Source organism: Ascaphus truei, chromosome 8, assembly GCF_040206685.1.
Source record: "Ascaphus truei isolate aAscTru1 chromosome 8, aAscTru1.hap1, whole genome shotgun sequence".
Lineage (NCBI taxonomy): Eukaryota > Metazoa > Chordata > Amphibia > Anura > Ascaphidae > Ascaphus > Ascaphus truei.
The window spans coordinates 69,870,780-69,893,448 of NC_134490.1; the positions used below are offsets into that span (position 1 = coordinate 69,870,780).

General features: G+C 41.3%; 1 protein-coding gene across 1 annotated transcript in view; it reads right to left on the reverse strand.

The window, feature by feature from the left end:
* Positions 1 to 8,419: 8,419 nt before the first annotated feature.
* PCGF6 (polycomb group ring finger 6) overlaps positions 8,420 to 22,669 on the reverse strand; it is a 44,308-nt gene continuing 30,058 nt past the window's right edge. Inside the window, exon 10 of the mRNA XM_075612521.1 lies at positions 8,420 to 9,641. Within this exon, the coding sequence (XP_075468636.1) occupies positions 9,585 to 9,641 (57 nt within the window). The 3' untranslated portion in view covers positions 8,420 to 9,584. The remainder of the gene's footprint in view (positions 9,642 to 22,669) is intronic.

Sequence of the window (22,669 nt, forward strand, 5' to 3'; positions counted from 1 at the left end):
GAAAAGCAGAACACACATGACAAACTGGGGCACTTAAGAGCATTAGTGAGGCAGTGAGTTCTAAGCTAACTGGCAGATGGATAAATATTCAGTGAAATATAAATGTAACAGGAACGATTGGTTCATGAACTGTTCCAACAAGATGCAGTGTTAAAATCTTATATCTGGGTTTTATGGCAGTAAGAGACTGTGGCTGGTGGGTTACTATGCAAATAATCATTTGATGTAGTTACAATGCATATTTAAAAGAACATGGTTAATGGTGAACGAATAGACTTATGTTTTCTTTTTCTTAAGCACAATAATATAAAAATGGCGCGCATATTAAGTATCTGGTGCTTCAGGGGTTAATGTGGTTAATTTATCTTAAAAATACAAGATATTGTGTTTATAATGGGTCAAGACCCTTCATGTGTCTGTGTTGATCTACAAAGAGGGCTTAATTGGGGAGGAGGTGGGGGAAGGGGGTTATCCCTTATGACCCACTAAAAGTGAAATATGTAGTTTAGAAGGCTCTGGACCAGAAGGCACTTAAATTTTAGTGTTGGGGAAGCGAAGGCCTCTGTAAACTTTCCTTAACGTGGTTCAGCTGGCATCTGGAGACACGTTGCTATGGCAGCAATTCATAAGTAACAAATGGATATCTGTCACTGTTGCGATTAAACAAATCAAATAATACCACACGCTGCATTTGTAAGAGGTGCAAAAGACATGACTATTTGTCCTGCGAAAATAGATGTTAAGCTATCAAAATTTAGATACAGGCATGCATGTGGAGAGCACAGACTGCATCTGTGCTCTCCACATGCATGCCGTATCTAAAATGTGTCTAAGAACTAGAGAAATTAAGTTAAGTTATGAAGCCTTTTATATATTTCAGCCAAGACTTTTTAAACATCAAAAGAGATTTTTTTTTTTTTTTTTAAGTCATAAAAATGTCAGTAGAGTATTTACGTCAGGGGTGGGTCTTATGTTCTTTCAATAGGGACGAAATAGTACAAAAGTCTCACCCAGGTAATATGAAAAGCAGAATTCAATAGAGGTGTGTCTGGGCAGACTCGTGAATTTTCATCTTTCTGTGCCAGTGACCTCTCTGAGAAGAACTTGTAACCTATAAGGAATTCTGTTTGTTTTATCCTTTTATTTTAAGAAACTGTTCTGCATTTAATGTAACTGTATGTTCTTGTAATAATCTTTTTCTGTAATCTAAAGCACTGTATTTTATATCTATATTAAAACAATCTTTAATAAGTGATGCTTTGGGCTCTGTTGCACGCATTGTAGAGTATAATAAAAAATGCACAAATGCGCACCAGGGATTAGTGGAAGGTAATTTATTAAAAATATACAAAAACTGAGGGGATCCAACCCCACCTCAGAACAGCTGTGCAGCTGGACGGCTAAGTACTACCAAGGAGAACACCTAATGGAGACTTAATCCTAAGCTGCACAGTATACAAATACAGTAAAATTTATATAAAAAACATGAAAGAAAAAAACAAACATGAAAACAACCTATCAACAGATTTGTATAGAAACCGCCATAGGGTTGGGCACTGGCAAGGGGAAACGGACACTCACACTGAGACAGTCAGCAGACTCGCGGTGTCTGCACAGGATCCGGATCTCGGCACCGCGGAGATGGATGGGGAGTATCGTAAAGATGACCTGATCCTGCGCGTGTATGCTGGTAAGCTGAGACGGAGCCTGCAGGAGACAGCAGCGGTTTTATCCATCTCCGCGGTAATGGGCCGCACGGGTTAAATCATCATCATTATCATCTCTCCTCATCATCATCATCCTCATATCTCCCACAGAACCCCTCACTATCAATCTTTACGATACTCCCCATCTATCTCTCATACCCCCATCTCTCCCCCTCACCCACACAATACCCCCCTCCACATCAAACACACAATACCCCCCTCCACATCAAACATACAATACCCCCCTCCACATCCCCCCAGCCCATTCCATGTCAGCATCCCCCCCCCCACAAGTCAGCATCCCCCCCATGTCTCTCTTCCCTCAATATGACACTCTCTCCCCCTCCCCTCAATATGACTCTCCCCCTCCCCTCAATGTGACACTCTCCCCCTCCCCTCAATGCGACTCTCCCCCTCCCCTCAATGTGACACTCTTTCCCCCTCCCCTCAATATGACACTCTCTCCCCCCCCTGCAACTCACATCACACCCTCCCCCTGCAACTCACATCACTCTCATCCTCCCCCTGCAACTCACATCACTCTCACCCTCCCCCTGCAACTCACATCACTCTCACCCTCCCCCTGCAACTCACATCAGTATCTCCCCCCCTGCACCTCATATCACTCTCTCCCCCCCCTGCACCACACATCACTCTCTCCCCCCCTGCACCTCACATCACTCTCCCCCCCTGCACCTCACATCACTCTCTCCCCCCACTGCCCCTCACATGTCAGCAGCCCAGCTCCCCCTCACTTGTCAGCAGCCCAGCTCCCCCTCACTTGTCAGCAGCCCACCCCCCCTCACTTGTCAGCAGCCCACCCCACCAGCCCGTTTTTCACACCCCCCACCCCCACCAGGCCGTTTTTCTCACACACACACACACACACCTCTCACCTCTCTCTTAGATCAGCTCAGCACATCCTCTCCCCGGTACTATGCCCCGCCCCCTGCATGCTCTGACCTCCCCGGCAGCAGCCTGCTATTGAAAAAAATAAAACACACGGCTGCTGCTGCCCCCGCGCACCGCAAAACCTGGGGGCTGGGAGGGAGGGGGGAGGGGGCTGGGAGGGAGAGGGAGGGGGCTGGGAGGGGGCTGGGAGGGAGAGGGAAGGGGCTGGGAGGGAGAGGGAAGGGGCTGGGAGGGAGAGGGAGGGGGCTGGGAGGGAGAGGGAGGGGGCTGGGAGGGAGAGGGGGAGGGAGAGGGAGGGGGCTGGGAGGGGGCTGGGAGGGAGGGGGCTGGGAGGGAGGGGGCTGGGAGGGAGGGGGCTGGGAGGGAGAGGGAGGGGGCTGGGAGGGAGAGGGAGGGGGCTGGGAGGGAGAGGGAAGGGGCTGGGAGGGAGAGGGAGGGGGCTGGGAGGGAGAGGGAAGGGGCTGGGAGGGAGAGGGAAGGGGCTGGGAGGGAGAGGGAAGGGGCTGGGAGGGAGAGGGAAGGGGCTGAGAGGGAGGGGGGCTGGGAGGGAGAGGGAGGGGGCTGGGAGGGAGGGGGCTGGGAGGGAGAGGGAAGGGGCTGGGAGGGAGAGGGAGGGGGCTGGGAGGGAGAGGGAGGGGGCTGGGAGGAGAGATGAATCGCCGCCATTTTTTTTGAACTTTTTTTTTTTTTAAATTTATTTAATTAACTGGCGCCCGGCCAGAGTCATCACAGGCCGGGCCGCACAGAGAGGCCAGACGGGCCGCATGCGGCCCGCGGGCCGTATGTTGTGCAGCCCTGACTTATAAGGTCTATGCATCACACATTCATAATGACTGAAACCCAACATTTCAACATTAACCAATTACTTATAATATGCGGTATAAAAGCATGCACATCTTAAAAAATATATATATTTTCTTTACATTTAAATTGAGTTTTTAAGTTGTCTTGTCGAATGATCGGCAACTTAGCTAATTACTTATCATTGTGTGGATTGTATTGATGCTCGTATTAAAGGGAAAAAAACGCAGCTTGCACAGCTGCTTTAAACCATTAGGCTGCGGCGACACACTGCATACACTCACTGCACACTGCATACACTCACTGCACACTGCACACACTCACAGCATGCACAGCACACACAGCCCCCACTACCTTTGATGTCACAGCCCACCTTTGGGGTCATCGTGGGGCTGCTGGGGGGGGGGAGAGAGGAACGGTGCAAGCCTGGGAGATCGGCGCGAGGCAGGGGGTTCGGTGCGGGGATCGGTGTGAGGCTTGGGGGGCAGATCTGGAGAAATCATATTATACACAGTGCTTTATATAAAACCTAAAACAAGCACTGCCCTGCAGAAATTACTAAATGTCTCAGGTGTAAGGAGACAATCACCTGACCAAGTTCTTAATAAAAAAAAAAAAAAAAGAAGATCATCTTGAAATATAGCCTACTTGTATAAAGTTATTCATTAGCGGGGTGGTATATCCTTAACAGTATATAAAAGAAAAGACACGCTTTATTGCGGAAATGTTTTTATATTTTTAACACAGTACATGTAATTACAGTAAAATCCCTTTTTGACATACTATTCCACATGGGTGCGCAAAGTGGGTGGCACGGTTGGTTACAGAAGCCCCGCGTGAGGCCTCTGTAACTTCACTTACCTTGTCTTCGGCGACGAGTCGTCATGGCAACCCAATGTCAGATGACGCAGCGGGGGTCATTTGACGCTGGAGCCAAGCATGGTGGGGGGGGGGGGGGGGGCAGAGCAGGCAGGGGGGTGCAGGAAGAAAACTTTGCGCACCCCTGCGGTTCAATATACAAGCGATATTCGGTTACTCGACCCCCCACCAAAAAAAATAAGAATAATGCCAATATAAACTGCCCCAGGCTGATGTTTGGGACCATTATATACATAAACAAGATAGGCCTGTAAAAAGTGTTATGATAGCACTAACTGGCTTGTAAATTAGGTTAGTAACACAAAATTCTTAATGAACTGGTCACCAAATCAGCAAAAGTATCGCATAATAACATCTCCTAACTAGAGATGTGCACAATTTTTTTCTGAACCAAAACAAAAAGGTTTGCGAAAATGGCAAACTGTCAAAAAAAGTTCCCCAAGCGTTAAGTTAATGTGCAAGTTATTGCAAGTTATTACGTAGATGAAAACGAGAGGTAACTCAATATATTACTTCCTGGTAAAACATTTTATAAATAAAATAAACAAACTTCACATGGCCCTTTATATACAGCCATTATCACAAAATTCTGGCAAAATTGGCAACACTTTAGGGTATATTGGTGAAAATATTTGTGTAATTTTCGAGCACTGAACTTTTGCGAAAATGTAGCAAATGTGTAAAAATTTATGAGGAATTTCCAAAAAAATGTGGCAAACAAATTTGAAAACAACCGCACAGCTCTACTGTGAACGACAAATATTGTTGATTTCACAACCTTTAATGAATGCATTATTGTGGGGTTATTCATTAAACTGCGATAGTGCTGATTAGGGCACTATCGCAGTTTAATGAATAAACCCCTTTGTCTAGAAGCATTTCGTGTCTCTTCGGGGGCTGAAGTTCCTCTTTCCTGCTTAATATTTTGGATAGCACAGGATAATACAGAGGCAGATCTCAGCAAAATAAACACAAGCTGGAAAAACAAGCAGATTTCTGATGCTCTTCATTGCACCATCTTGTGTTAATAGGTATAAAAATAGACATCCTTCTGGACATGGCAGATAAAACCTTCTGGCGAGGTGCAAACCATCAGTTTATTTATTTTGGCCATCTAAGGCGCTGTACAAGTAAAAGAAAGGAAATCTAAACCTAACAAAGATAACTAATTTATCGTGCATCAAGCAGATTCTTAAATATGTTTCATTACTTTAGTATTTCAACGTGAACCTAAAGTTCATTGGTTTATTTCCCCAGAAAAGTACATCTCTGTGCAGAAAGCAGCATATTAAAGCTGCAGTTCAGTCTTTTTTTTTTAATTAATTTTTTTTACTTCAATAGTTTCATGTGGGCAATCTCTACTTACCTAAACAACTGTATAGCTGCCAGTCAATTCGTTCTCCATGTATTGATCGGCAAAATTTGGCAAGATCTTTAGAGATGGCATATGTTTTTCTTCTGCTTCTGTCACTCAGTGGAAGCTCATGAATATTCATGAGCACTCCTGCACTGACATGTGCTAGAGGGAGGGCAGGGCTGACAAAGGGGTGTGCCAGGGTTTGTGACAGGACATGAAGGGGCAGTGCCTTAGCAAATGGTTGTTAAAATAGAATACAAGAAAATTGGTCTTTCAAAGTTGTTTTTTTAAAAACAGAAAATGCTAAAAGTATTTTTTCTTACTACAGAACTGATTTATTAAAAAAACCACACATGCAGGATATTGACTGAACTGCAGCTTTAAGATGAGAGATACAAGAGTTAATGCTAATAAAGGAAGCATTAAATTCCCTTTCAACAATTAGTATCAGAAGATGTTTTGAAATGAGCAGTCTTACATTTGAGACAAAACATCTTTTGTAGCCAAAACACATTAGGATAACTGCAAGAAATTGACCTTTGATATTTTAGTACACCTTTAAAATGTGTTAAGTTTGCTCATTCCACTGCAATTTAAAAAAAGCTACAAAATTCAAAACATTGTTGCACTGCCTTTATCTCATGCAGGTACTAAAAAGAATTACTTAGTTTAACATTAATTTACATTCTTATGAAAAAATGGTAATGACTAAATAATCTTCTCCCCCATATTCCACACAAATATATAGCAGGTTATAGCTCACTTTCCAAGCAGTGCAAGATATTTGCAACACTTTCCTGTTCGGGATAATTTGTTGCAAATCTTCCTAGCAGTTTGAGCTGCAAACTGTAACAATAGATACCTTAGTAATAGAAGCATACATTGTAGCTGCCAAGTTAAACTGACAGAAGCAGCTATTATGTTAAAGACACAATTAGGATTTTGACAGATTTATAACAGGAGCACCAAATGATTGCCAGCTTGGGTATAGAATTAGGCCTCGGCTAGGGTGGCGCCGAGTGGGCGGGCGCGCTCACGCTGGCCGCTCTGAAACACATTGAGGCAATGTGTGTGGCCAGCGTCAGCAAGCGCCTACTCGGCGCTTAGATGCTTGCAGAGCAAGCAAATTAGATTTTGCCGCTCCCGACCTGTCACGTGAGCGGTTTGCCCAATGAGGGCGAACCAGCTCCGTGATGTCGTGGCCACGCCCCCAGACAAGCGGTCACCTAGCCGGCAGAGGAGGGCGCAGCGAACGAGCAAGTCCGCTCCCTGCTACTTTGTCATGTGATTGACACGGACACACACACTCCAGGGTTCAAATGGTGATTTTCAAAGCTCCCAGACCCTGTGGGCCAATAGGAAGCCAAGGTGTTATCGGGTTCGGCTTCCTATTGGCCCATGTGATCGGCGACTTTAAACTACAGAATGATACTGGCAGCCCCTTCGGAGGCAAGTATCTCTTGAAGCAGGGGGTCCCTGGAGATGAAATTAATGCAGCTCAGCTCCGGAGATCCCCTGCTTCAGTCCTGTATTAAACATAAAAAGTTGGATAAGCAACTTTATATATAAAAAAAAAACAAAAAAACCACACAAGAACATTATTTCTGACTTTTCCCCTGTCTCACCGTGTGCTTTTAAAGAGATAATTAAAACATATGTAATAACACCTTTGCTTCTTGAATAATTATGTGGCTGACCCAAACATATATTGTGACAGCATCAATAACAGGTTTAATTTCAAAATGTCAAAATGTTGGTACATTCATCATAATAGCACACCTTAAAACCAGCACAAAGGGCTCTTCATCTTAATGCTGCTGAAGTGAATCAAACAGTCTGCCAAAAGCTCAGCCCCTTTGGGGCCTACGATCGATACTGCATTTGATTAGTGAATGGATTTCTATTAATAACTGAGGCGCAGAGTAGGCACATTGCCCATTCAGATCAATCACCACTGGCTTGATTTGACAGTGCGACGCCACCTTATTGAACTAACACAGGGGTGGGCAACTACAGTCCTCAAGGGCCACCAACAGGTCAGGTTTTCAGGATATCCTTGCTTCAGCACAGGTGGCTCAATCAGAGACTCAGTCAAAGACTGAGCCACCTGTGCTGAAGCAGGGACTGATTGAGCCACCTGTGCTGAAGCATGGACTAATTGAGCCATCTGTGCCTAAGCAGGGATATCATTATAATCTTACCTGTTGATGGCCCTTGAGGACTAGAGTTGCCCACCCTTGGACTAACACAAAAGCATTTAAGCAGCAGTTCATATTTGGGAGGGAGAGGTATAGTATTGTGTTACAGTGTACAGCAACACTGGCTATTGTGATCTCCTAGCCTTTAAAGCTCCATTTACATCTAGACATATAAACAAAACAGATTTTGCAAAATAACACAGAAGCCAAAAGATCAGTTTATAAAAGACAAGTCTCTGATCTTTTGCACTAGATATAATTTGACCTCTACAATGCTAATGCAATTGCTGCCGTATGGCTGAAGTAATTGCCTGTGTCTATTCAATAGTGTATAATTGAATTACAATGTTTTGAAAATCCCCGGAAAATTTTCCTTTTATCGGAAAGCACAATAAATCCCAAAACTCCTAAATGATTTTGCATTTCAAAAGCATATGATAAACAGGCATTTCATACTTTTGCTGATAAAATTGCTTACACGCAAGAGCACAGTAATGTGTAATACATGAATAATTATGTTAACTTTTTTTGGAAAACAGATTCTTATTGCATCACACTGAAAACAATTCTATTATACAAAACATGTTTATTGTAACAAACAATCAGAAATTTTAAACAATTAAAAAAACACAATAAAACATTTACATACACTTGTTGCTCACAACTGCATTTAGAAACAGAGTATGAATATGTAACAGATTTTTTTTTGCCCGAAATAAAAATAAGTTTAGGAAAAAAAAAACGAAAATATTTTGCACAACAAAGAACCTCTATTTGCCCATTTAGGTGAAAATACAATTGCGGTCATATATAAATACATATATTACATACTGTCTGCTATAAATTTGTCAGTTCTAATTGGTTCAGCTTTTAATTAAAAAAATAGACACTGCTGCAAATGACAAATGCTACATTAAATGTTACATTAAGGCAGTGACAAATCTATCAGGAGTCAGTACATATAATTTACCTAATAATGTAAGATCAGTGCATTACAAGCAATATGCATCTATAGACGGTATTCACTAGCTGACATTAGTAATCATCTCCTTACTACTTTTAAGATCTAACATATAATGAAATTGCCGATTCATGTAACAACTTCCATACAACTTCTAATGACTGCATCATAGTTTAAGATGCTAATAGATTCGCAAAAGTACATACTACTTTTTCCACAGACTCATACTTGGGGGAAAATGCAGCAGCTATTTCAAATGACACAGCCGGATATAAAAACAGATTTCAGAAAGTCAGTGGTGGCTGGAATTATTTTTATATCAATATTTCTTCAAAAATATAAGATTTCAGAGTTTTACCTAATAATAATAAAGGTGATAAAGAATTTATGTTACAGCAACTTGTAAGAAAATAAATGTACAGTACACATTAAGTTAACTGCAGTTCATTAACTAACAGCCACAAACAATAAGCATGTTACAGAACACTGAAAAGAATCATGCTGCCCTCGACTTGAAAATAGCCCTTATAAAGTAACCAAGAAGAGGTCTCCAACAACCTCAGACAGATAGACATGCAATTGAACTCCATGGGGCCTGCAGGCTGTTTCAGACGTGAGCAGTACTGACCTGACCACATAGCTTGTGCTTTCCCCGAGTAAACTACATTTGTAACGTTTCTGTCATTGCACTAAGACTAGAAACAAATAGTTACAATGGTCGTCTTGACTTTTCCAGTGCTGAAATCTATCTTCTTGCGCTACAGAAGTCTTCATGTTAGTGATAGCGGAGACAGCACAAGCCCAAAGTAAAGCACGAGCAAGTCATCCTAATAGGAAAGATAAGATGATTAAGTATTTGCTACTGAACTTCTAACAACTACATTTCCTATCATACATTTCCAGTGCGGTTTGTAAAAAAATCAGTAAATGCAATAATTCTTGGGAAATCACTTACTGAATGCTACATTTTGTACATCTCTAAGCATCGTATGCTGCTGTTCTAGCAGTAACTCAAGGATAACATATATATATAGAAATGCCACCTGGACACATACCTGGGAAAGTTCCATTCAACAAAAACACTGAATTCTAACATGTCCTACAGGAGACATCTACTCAATGAAATTACTTTGATACTAAATACATATATTTGTAATGCATTTGAATATATACATTTAAATAATTCTCATATCTAAGTTGTGCCAGGACAATTAGAGATGTCAAAAAGTGGTTCATGTATGTTTTCACAAAAACCATTCATATTTGCCTTCTATGAATAGATCTATTATTCTGCAATGTCATTTGTGATGCAAAAATACAGAAGGTCAGATTGGTATATGCTTTAACGGAACTTCAGGTGACTGTTCCACAAAACGCACTTCCCAATTGTGTACAAACGTACATTATATTGATTCTTACGTCAATAATAATGTCAATGACTAAGCAACCCCCTAATGACACCTCGCTATCTTGAGGAATGTAAAGGAAACAAATTAACTGCCTGCACAGTAAATGAACAGCAGATGCAAAAGCCATCTTAGTCATATTTGTGTCTACCTACAAAACAAATTCAGTTGTATTTCTTGTGATGGGTATCTGCTTTTTAAGGGGTGCGTGAATAGGTAACATTTTGGCTACTGTGGCAATTTTGTTGCAGCATTATGGGTTAACAAAGTGATTATCATTTCAGCATGGCGGGATGGTGTAAGTATAGTTGTGGGGAACTTGCCGGTTTGGCTCTAGGTGGAGGCCGATGTCCCTCCTGTAATAGTAATGGGGTAGGCGGTGCCACATGAGGCTAATGTGGTGGGTGTGAGAGTATCCTCCCAGTAATGAGAGGTGATGTGTGTCATCAGGCTGGTAGCGGCAGTGGCGATTTCCATATGAGGCACAGGTATCCTGGGTGCTTTATAGTGAATGGGAAGTCAGAGCAAACTGGCAGGTCCCTGGGGAAGCTAAGAAGGCTGCGTTGTTTACTGGTTAGGCTGTATTTAATAAATGCTGTGACAATTTATATTCACCAACTATGGTTTCAGTGTATTGTGTCAAGGTGGGGGAAGAGGGGACAAAATCTAAAGCTGGGTAAATGGAGGGATTATTCCTGTAAAATAAGTCTATATTAAGAGTGTGATGAGATACAGTTCAGGTTCTATATGTCCACATACTTTGGTATAATCGAATAAGATCAGAGTAAAAGTCTGACTGACTATTGGAGTGTTGATCTGGAGTTAGATGAATGTTTTTATATGGAACGTTGTGTCCCCTTTCTTAAAAACAGATTTAAAGTACCAGAGATTAAATAAAAAAGGTATTGAATTGAGCATTCAGCAATACAGAAGTAGGAATCAATGTAAAATATCTCCAAATGCATACATAGTTACATAGTAGATGAGGTTGAGAAAGAAAAAAAGAAAACAAAAAAGGACACGTCCATCGAGTTTACCCAATGTTAAATTTAGACAACAGATACTTAGATAGATTTGTATTTGTATAAAAAGGTAGGTTAGAAGCACTCAAAAGACTAAAATAGAGTCCAAACAACTTCTATTTGCATTCAATACATCAGAGCCAGTGAGCACAGTGACGTTTCAGAACCAACTGTCCTTTCCTCAGACCAAACACCAGAGGTGTTGGTCCTAACCTACCTTTTATACCAATTCGTGGATCCAGCACTGAGACGCCGGGATCAGCAGAAAGTGAGCACCAAAAGGAAATACTCTTTAATTTTTATTATTAGCAGTGGTGTGCCGCTTATACCCACCTTTTTCACATATATTTGTATTTGCAGTATTTTGATCCAGAGAAAGGAAAACAAAAAACCCTAGTGAAATATTATCCAATGATGTCTCATAAGCCGAAAAAATAAATCCCTTCTCGATTCCAATAATGGCAATCAGATGTCTCCCTGGTTAAACATTCATCCCATGTTTAGATATTTGGTATATCCCTGTATACCGGTTCTTTCTAAAAAGATGACCAACTTTTTTTTTTTTTTAAAGATATCTATTGTATCGGCCATCACAGTCTCCATGGGTAATGAATTCCACATTTTAACTGTAAATAATCATTTCCTTTATTGCTGGTGAAAACTCCTTTGATTCAACATTAAGTGGTGATCTCATTTCATTTTGTCTGTTCTTGGGATGAACAGTTCTTTTAAAAGTTTCTTGTATTGACCTTGACTATATCTGTATGTAGTTATATCCCCTCTTAGAGGTCTCTGTTCTAATGGAAACAAATGTAATATAGCTAGCCTTTTCTCATAAATCAGATATTCCATCCTTTTTATTTATTTGGTGACTGTTCTTTTTCTAGTTCCATAATGTATTTTTTATGGAGTGGTAACCAAAACTGTACTTCATATTCAAGGTTTGGTCTTACTAATGCTTTCTAGAGTGGCATAGTTATGCTTACTTCCCTTCCATCCATACTCTGTTTAATGCAAGATAAGATCTTCTTTGCCTTTGCAGCTACTGCATGACATTGGGCACTATTGCTAAACCTACTGTCTACAAGCACTCCTAAATCCTCTCCCATCAAGGATTGACCCAATTTTGTCCTATTTTATTTGTAAGTAGCCCGTTTATTCTTGTTTCCCAAATACATACCCTTACATTTATCTGTATTAAATCTCATCTGCCATTTACTGTACCTGCCCAAGTTTCCAGTCTATCCAAGACCTTCAGGAGAGACATTACATTGACAAACAACACACAGAACCCCAGTAAGCTAATTTTGGAAACCCCTGAGCCCCCACAAAATATATATGTATAGAAGTGTCAAAAAGGAGAGCTATTGAGCATGGCAAATGTCTCCAACAAGCAACAGAGAAGCCCAATGCTACATCCAATATGACAAAAATACACAGTAAAATACTTAAATATTCTCTTGAAAAGGGGTCATTTAGTTTAACCCTTTGGCCAAAGCATTGTAAGTCAAACACAATACTAAACAATACACCCATTAATTGCCAGTGAGGTTACCTATGCCCTCAATGGGAGCAAAGATAACCCCAATGGGAATGAATGGGCACCCCCTCTACCCCCAACAACCATTACATTACATTACAGTACAGTAATTGGGCAAAATTACAATTATTTAAAACCAGAGACAGAACATAAAACACAGACAGAGCTCAGTTTTAGAACATCCAGTGAAAATCATACACGGTACAGTGCCTAAATATATATGTATAAATATCTATTAAGTAAAATGGTCTTTTAGTTTGACATTTTTGGCCAAAATTGTTGTAAGCCAAAAATGTCAAACTAAAAGACCATTTTACTTAATAGATATTTATACATATATATTTAGGCACTGTACCGTGTATGAGTTTCACTAGATGTGCTAAAACTGAGCTTTGTCTGTGTTTTATGTTCTGTCTCTGGTTTTAAATATATATTGCCATGCTCAGTAGCACTCCTCTGTGACACTCATCTTATATATATGTTGTGGTTATTTTGGGGGTTCAATAGGAGCTTGTTAGGTGTCTAGTAATAATTTTGCTATCCATTGGGTATTCCTGAATATTATTGCATACTACACCTTCAAGTAGCTTCCCCACAATTGATGTCAGTCTTGCAGGTCTGTATTTCCCCGGTTATCTAGCGCCCTTTTCAAATATAGGCACTACAACAGCTTTACGCCAATCTAATGGTACCGATTCTATGGAAATTGAGTCCTTGAATATTAAATATAATGATTTGGCTATTACTGAACTTGGCTCCTTAAGAACCCTTGGGTGCATGCCGTTAGGGCCAGGTGCTTTATTTACCTAAATTTGATCAAGTTAACCAATTGTTCATTAATATAGAGGTTATGGCTTGCTCTTGTTGCAATATTTTTGCAATTGACGACTTCTTTGTAAATACAGAGGCAAATAATTGATTTTATACCTCTGCCTTCTCCTAATTTCCAATAATTTGCGTGCTCATCTAACACTGAAAGGGTCCTATACTCTATTTTCCAATCTGTTATCTAGGAATTTAAACATTTTAGGGTTGATCTTACTTTCTATTGTAATCCTTTTTCATTTTCAATTTTTGCTAATCTGATTACCCTTTTGCAACTTATTACATTCCTTATCATTATGATATGATGCCTCCTTCCCCTCTGACCAAGAATCTAAACGCTTGCCGCTTCCTTTCCTTTCTCCCCCTACCTATTTATTTAGCCACATTGGTTTAGATTGGTTTCTTTTATATTTATTACCTAAGGGTTATTACACTGATAAGTGTATTTATCTAACAATGTTTTAAACACTGCACATTTACCTTCCACATTTTTTCCTGCACATTACTCCTTAGTTTATTAAAAACCGTCTTATTCATGAAGCTGCAAGTGATTGATAGTACAGTGATATGAGGAGCAGATCATGGTACGATTGGGCATTTCATAATTACACCCCCCGGGACTCGTTTAATTTGCGCCAATGTGGCCATAGAATGGCAGTTTTGGGCTGATCTCAACGGAGATTGGCCTCTTTGGAGCATATTAAATCAGCCCTTTAATCCGTTATGGAGTGATTTTGTGATACAAAGAATATGAAAGCAGAAAGACTGGAGTTTTGGAACTACAGCTAATCACGGTTTAGCAACAGACCTAAAAACAGCATATTAAGAGAGAATTACATGCAAATTATGACAAATTGAGTATTTTTTTTTTTTTTTTTTTTACCATGAGTTGATGTATGGAGAGCATTAGAGACAATGTAAATTATACTTCAACAGCTCCCTTTCCTGTCTGGAGGGCAGCGTCTCTATCGTTCTAAAATAACAGAAGTCTTGTTTGTGCTACAAACTAGCCATTTTACAGGTTGCTCCAGGGAAACTACTTGGCCTAATTTTCCAAAGCTTGTCTACTTCTTCCTACCTTCAGGCACCTGTCATGTTGAGGATTTCTGTTATAGTGCCAAGAGAATGCAATTCCCCATATTATTAGGATGACGTCCAAATTAGAATAGCTGAAGATAACCTTATTGAAGCAGCAACCCCACAGAACTTTAATGTTGACTTTAAAAAAAAACACCCAAAAAAACACAGTACTTACATTTTTAATCGGGGGTCCCAAAGAGCCGAACCACATTATTTTTAGCTTCAGGGACCTCCCGGTTCCAGAGATGCTTAAACTGGTGTTACTTCCTGGACATTTAAATGGCCGTCCAATAGGAAGCTGCAATGAGAAACCCCTGATGTTGCAGCTTCCTATTGAACGGCGAGAATGGTAAGGCTTGGTGGTCATTTTGATTTCCCCAAAAAGGGGTGGAAGTCACTAGCAAATAAAATAGCACCGTGGTAACCATGGGTTCCCCAGAGCTAAAAATAGTGTGTTTCAGGTCTGAAAAATTACACCAACACACCCCCCCCCCCCAAGTTAAAATTCTCTAAAAAAAATACAATAAATAATAATGAAAGACACAGGCAGGCGGGATTGCCGCTTTCATTTCTAACACTTTATAAAAAAAATAAATCGAAAGCCAGGTTGTACCCGCAAATATTTTAGTTATTAATTCTGTTCTGAAGAGATGTAAATATTTTTTCCATTTCTTGAGCCCTTTTCAATATCTGCAAATGTATTTCTGTCTTCTATCAAAGTATATTATTGCTATAAACTCTGACTTTAGTTCTTCTATCCGCCGAGAGCTCGGTTTAATCCACTACCTTTTTTCGCTGCACTTGAATGCTGTTCAATAGATTAAGAAGTTACCACTGTTACTGTGCGTTCATTACTTCTCACTATACTGGATAGAGAGGATGATCCGAAAGTGCATGACCATTATTATTTTTTCACTTATTTAAAACTAAAATACAAAATCCTTATTTATAATAAATAAATTATTATCTTTATAGAATAATTCATATTCGATGACTATTTCTTATTACTGAATTTCCCTGGCATCCCTAAAAAGCAATATACATGTCTCTTTAGGGCAAAGGGTCTGCGAGTTGATCTGCATACAAGATCTTGTCCTAATCTGTCCATGTTGGTTTTGTGGTGTCCTCTATCAGATGTACCCCCCTTCACAGTAGTGTTTGCGGTGATTAGTAATTAACAACCCATCTCCAGCTGATGGAGATGACTTTGCATTGATTATTATTTTCATACCTCCTTAACCCCAGACTTCTTTCACAAGCTGTATATAAAGTTGGATGAATTATGGACCATCTGTGGTAAAAAGAAATGTAATGCTAGAGGGAAAACAAAAAAAAAAGGCCCCCCAAAAAGAACACAGTCTCCATTTACATGCCTGTGAAAGGAGAAAATTTAAACAACTTACCGTAATTTTCTTTTCCTGGAACCATGGCAGTGGGCACCATTGGGTTAATCCCTTCTCACTCTAGGTAGGACAGGAAGTAGACTTTTGCAGGTAGGCCATATAAGGCCCCTCCCTCTACCTGCACACCAGTCTTACGATTCTTCCATAGCTGAAAATATATAACTGATAGGCATTAGACCTACATAGAGCGGGTAATTATGTGCCCACTGCCATGGTTCCAGGAAAAGAAAATTACGGTAAGTTTTTTAAATTTTCTCCTTTCCTGATCACCCTGGCAGTGGGCACCATTGGGACATACCCAAGCAGTGCAAATTTTAGGGAGGGATACATCAGAATAGACAACACCAGTTTAAAGTCTTATCAGTTCAACCTTTATTAATACACTTTACACTTTATTTCACTACAGTTTCCAAGACTCTACGCCCAAAGCTTGCGTCAGCTGATGATTGTACATCTAGTCTGTAGTATTTCTAAATGTATTGAATGAGGACCAGACAGCTGCTTTGCATATTTGCCCTGGTGTAGCCTGGGCCTTGAATGCCCATGAAGTAGCCATGGCCCTTGTAGAATGGGCTTTCACCTTCAAAGGTTTATCTTGTCCTTTGTTTTCATAAGCTTTTTTGATACAAGACACAATCCACTGTGCAATTGTAGTCTTTGATGCTGCTTGTCCTTCTTTGGTCCCTCTGGAATGACAAATAATTTGTCTGACTTTCTGATATCTCTCATCCTTTCTAGGTACACTTTAAGACATCTTACCACGTCCAATTTGTGTAGCCTTTCTTCTTTCTTATTTTTTTGGTTCTGGATAAAATGATGGAATCGCAATCTCCTGATTCATGTGGAACTGTGATACCACCTTTGGCAGGATTGATGTACCGGTCTAAGAACTGCCTTGTCTTGATGTATGATTAGGAATGGTTCCTTGGCAGATAGAGCCTGTAGTTCTCCCACTCTCCTTGCCGAGGTGATTGCTATCAGAAACACCCTTTCCATGACAACCATTTTAGGCCTATCTCCTGTATTGGTTCAAACGGAGCTGCTGTTAATACATCCAAGACTAAAGACAAGTCCCATGTAGGTACCCTGTTCTTAATTTGAGGTTTTAACCTTTTAACTGCTTGAAAGAACCTGATTATCAATCTTTCCATTGCCAGATTTCTTTCCAACAAATCTGATAGTGCAGACACTTGTACTTTCAATGAGCTGAGACTGAGACCTTTCTCAAATCCTTTATGCAGGAACTCCACTATAGAAACAATTCTTTGTGAAAGGAATTTTCTCTCTCTTTTTCACACCAATCACAAAAGCAAAGCCAATTCTATGGTATACTCTTGATGTGGAACTTTTCCTTGCTTGTAACAGGGTTTGAATTGTTTTCTCTGAACAACCCTTCAGTCTCAATGTCTCCCGCTCAATTGCCATGCCGTCAAAGCCCATTGTTTGGTATTCGGATGACATATTGGCCCCTGTTGCATCAGGCCTTTCCGATCTGGTATGTGCATGGTGTATCCACTGCCATATTTACCAGGTGTGTAAACCAAAGCCTTCTTGGCCAGTATGGTGCTATGAATATCACCTCTGCTCTGTCTTCCCTGATTGTTTTTGGAATCAGAGGAATTGGAGGGAACAGGTATCCCAATTTGAAGTCCCATTTGAGACTGAGAGCATCTGTAGCTTGTGCGCTTGGGTAAAACTGTCTGGAACAGTAGTTCGTTACTTTGCGATTCTGGTGTGTTCCCCTACGATCGATGTCTGGTTGACCCCATCGCACTACCAGTTCTTGAAATACTCCTGGATTTAAAGCCCATTCTCCTTGGTGAATGATATTGCGACTTAGAAAGTCTGCTATGACATTTTCTAGTCCTGGGATATGCATGGCTGTAATATCCGACAAGTGGCACTCTGCCCAACCGAGTATTTCTGCTGTGAGCTTCATCAGCTTTCTGCTCCTGGTTCCTCCTTGTTTGGCTATATATTTGACCACAGACCTGCTGTCTGATTCTAGCCATTTTGTCCTGGAAAACTTCTAGGGCCTTTTGTACTGCTTTTAATTCCAGCAGATTTGATGGTAAGTGGTTTACCTGATTTCCCCAGGTTCCTTGCACCACTTCTCCCATCTGAGCCCCCCAACCTGTCTTGCTCGCATCTGTTGTAATTTTTCAACCAGTGCACAGGTTGTAGCGTTTTCCCTTTGACCAGGTTTCGGGTATCTTCCCACCATTTTAACTCTTGTTTGTGGGTGTAACAAGATTCTTTGTCTTGTGTCTTTGTGATTCCCGTTCCATTGTTGCAGAAAATTGTTTTGCAGAGGTCTCATATGCAACGCTGCCCACTTTGTGACGCTTAATGTTGAAGCGAATTTCCCCAGGAGTCTCATGCATTCTTCTGCAGAAGTCCTGGTAGCTTTTCTGAGCCTCCTTGTTCGTATGGCTATGTCTTGCCTCTTTGCCTCTGGCAATCTTACTTCTCCTTTCTCTGTATCGAATTCTACTCCCAGAAATCTTAAGAGCTGAGTGGGTACCAAATGGCTCTTGTCTCTGTTTATTAACCAACCGTGATGTTCTAGGAAGGTTATTACCATTTTCTGGTCTTGTTGGAGTTTCTCCCGATCCTTTGATTTTACCAGGATGTCGTCCAGGTAAGGGTATATCTCTACCCCCCTTTTTCTCATCTCTGCCACTAGAGGGGCTAGAACCTTTGTAAACGACCTTGGGGAAGTTGCCAGACCAAATGGTAGTGCTGTGTATTGATAATGCTCCTGATTTACTGCAAACCTTAGGAATCTTTGATGCCCTTTTGCTATTGGTACATGTAAATAAGCGTCTTTTAAGTCTATCGCCACCATCCAGTCTCCTGGTTGTACCTCTTGTATAATCAGATTTACAGACACCATCTTGAACTTTCTTATCTTCAAGAATGAATTTACCTTTCTTAGGTCTAGGATTGCTCTGTAATCCCCTGTAGGTATCTTTACCAAAAATATTCTGGAAAAAATTCCGCTTCCTCTTACCATTTCTATTACTTCTGCCTGTAGTAATTTCCTTAAAGCCGTATTCCTATAACAGCTGGATTCTCACAAGCTGAACACCTCTTTATATTGATTTTATTCATCTGTTGGAGACTGAATCTCCTGGCTCTGTCCTGATGCCTTTGTTATTATTGCATCTAGTTTGCTGCCGAATAGGAATTCACCTTCAAATGGTAATGTACATAAGGTGTTCTTTGATGCTGTGTTAGCCATCCACTGTCTGAGCCATAAAGCTCTTCTTGCTGATACCGCTAGTGCCATAGACTTGGCTGCTATTTTTACTGCATCCAATGAGGCTTCTGCTATGTAATCAGTTGCCCATTTCACCACTGACCACGCCTTAAGAATAGTACTTCTTTTACACCTTTGTCTATTGCCTCTTCAATGTTGGCAATCCACACTCGCATAGCCCTAGCAGTTGATGTAGTTGCTATGGCTGGTTTGCAGGCTGTTCCTGCCGTAACATATGCTTTTTTTAATGCATAATCCATCCTTTTATCCATAGCGTCCTTTAATGACGCTGCTTCCTCTAAGGGGATTGTGGTCTTTTTTTACTATTCTAGAAATAGCAATATCCACCTTTGGGCTAACCTCCCCATTTCTCACCTCTTCTTGTGGGAATGGATACATCTTCCCAAACCTTTTAGGCGTAATACTCTGGCGTCTGGTTGCGCCAACTCCACCTGAATGAGGTGCTTACTTGATGGATAGTAAAGACTCTACCTTTTCAAAGCAGCAGCAGTAGTAGCAGTAGTAGTACTAGTAGCAGTAGTAGCCATAGTAGCCATAGTAGCAATAGTAGCAGTAGCAGCAGCAGTAGCCGTAGCCGTAGTAGCAGTCGTAGCAGTCGTAGCAGCAGCAGCAGCACGCCTAGCCTGTCAAAGCAGGCCAGTACAGAAACTCTTGAAGCAGCCAGGACACTTTTTTTTTTTTTTGTGTTAACTCCTAAATGTCTTTCAGTTCCAAAACCTGTATCATGGCTTTGATGAGTGGATCCACCCTTTCTACATCAATTTCAGATTATTCCTGAATATCTTGATCTGATGAATCCATTTCATTCTCTGACACATGAAAACAATCACTTTCAGACCCATATGATGAAAAACCTTTCCCCTTATCCAGACTGGTCTGGGATATAGATCTTTCCTGCGCAGGGTTAACAGCTTGCTGCACTGCCGCATCAACTCTGTTTAACAGCCTCCTTCATCAATAAAGAAAATGCTCATTTGTTCACTGGTATCACCTGCAGGTGTCTTAAGACAATCTTCACATAATTACTTCCCTATTAGGGCTGGTTTCTCACAAGCTGAACACCATTTAGTTTCTTAGCAACCTTCATTTATGTTGCAGGGATTCCCCCGTCCCTTTTGAAGATCCTGCTTCTGGGAGGGTAACCACTGAACTAATTTATAAAAACAAAATAAATACTAAACATACACCCTAATGTATATATACCATCTCTCTTTCCCATGCAGAACTAAAACTAAGGACTCACCTAGTCTTGGGAACTGAAGTTTGGGTGTTTCCATTTTTGAATCCATATCCAGCACTTGGCTTCTCCCTGCTGAGCGTTCCATGCTGCAGCTTTCACTCACACATACACCGTGTGGTCGTCACCCAGTGCTCCTGCACGGCTCGCGTGTCTGTGCACGCATTTGCCGGCGTGCCGTGACGCGCACGCTCCCTAGCGGCCGCCTGCACTGTACCCTTTTACCGCAGTATCACAGATACACATGCGGTCAATATGAACCTCCTTTGGTTCGCAGCAGAATTACTGGGGTAGTTCACCGCCGCGTTCCATACGCTAGTGCGGTCAATTGAGCCTCCTCTGCTCGCAGGTATGGCTGCTCCCCCCTCCGCTTCTAGCGGGCTGCTGGGTACTTTACCGCAGCGTACCATACGCTTATGCGGTGAATCTGGGCCTCCACGGCTCCCAGCTGCAGCTGCTGTGCGCCTACGATCGGCCTGGGTTTTGCACTTAAGCTTCCCTCGCGGCTGCAGCTGTTTCCCCCCCCAACAGGGGCACCCCCGACTCTAAGGGGTCTCCGTCTTGCCCCCCGTAGGGCGCACTGCGGAGCTTCAGGGCAGAGAGGGTGAGACCTGGCTATCTGCACAAAGTGCAGTAGGTGAGCCCTGTTAAAAAATAACAAATCCTACACCTAGCTGTGAGGACAGGAAAAAGACTGGTGTGCAGGTAGAGGGAGGGGCCGTATATGGCCTACCTGCAAAAGTCTACTTCCTGTCCTACCTAGAGTGAGAAGGGATTAACCCAATGGTGTCCACTGCCAGGGTGATCAGGAAATATAAATATCTACAGTTCATACATTGAATGGTGTTTTACAGACTACTATACTACAGGCTTCAGGAATTTGTGTGATGTAGGTTCTATAAAATTAGAGAAAGATACATTATAAAAAAGGCTACCTGATGTAAAAAAACAAACAACATTACACATTCCTATGCATGGTGATATCTAGTAATCAACCTGCCTTAGAAGGAGATATGTTCCAGCGATCATGCTTGATGGCTCAGCTCACCAATAAGATTTTACTGCCTGGTCAACCCAATGCTGCTACTGAATTATCTATTAAATCGACTTAAATGCAAAGCCTGCTGAGCAACTGCTAAGAAAATTAGTGTTGGATTGGCTACTGTAGCTTTATGGGTTACATTTGTTTAGCTTTGAAAATAAACTAGTAAACCCCATCATTGTCAGAATAACTGCAGCATTAACAATCCGGGAACCATAGCAATCAGGTGCCCGCTCTCCCCCTCGCCCTCTGGGGAACATGCCTGTGGCTCAGAGATTTGCAATTTCTTTTTGATGCAAGCAAAAAAAGCCATGACATTCAATATAAATCATAAAGACCACCAATGAATGTACCAGCCCTAACGGCAGCCAGTGAACCTCATGAGGGGATCAAAAGAGTTTTAATTATTTGCCAACTTGTCATTTATGTTACAGATAACATGTTTAAAATACATTCTGTTATGCAAGCAGACACACACAATCCAAAGAGTATTTTAAAATATATAAGTACTTCAGTGATACCTTTTTTATTTGGACCAACAACAGATATAAGCCAAGCTTTGGAGACTTCTCCTTTCTTCCTCAGGTCAGAAGAGAGGCGATGAGGAAGAGAGGAGAACTCTCAGAAGATGGTCTTATTATATCTATTGTTAGTCCACATAAAAAAGGTATCACCTAATACTGAACTACTCATTTACTCTGCACTATCGCAACTGCACTAACACGGCTATTTCAACTTAATTTAAAATACATAACAAATTTTAATGACAATACAGACAATGTCCTGAGTCAGCAAAGTAGCCCGAAACCATCACACTCCCACCACCATGCTTGACAGTTGGGATGAGGTTCCTCTGTTTGAACATAGTTTCGGTTTTCGCGAAACATAACGTTTCGCATTGAGACTGAAAAGTTCTACCTTTGACTCGTCTGTCCAGTGAAGTCTTGTGGATCATCTATGTGCTCTTTGGCGAACTTCAGACGGGCAGCAATGTTCTTTTTAGAGGGCAGTGGTGTC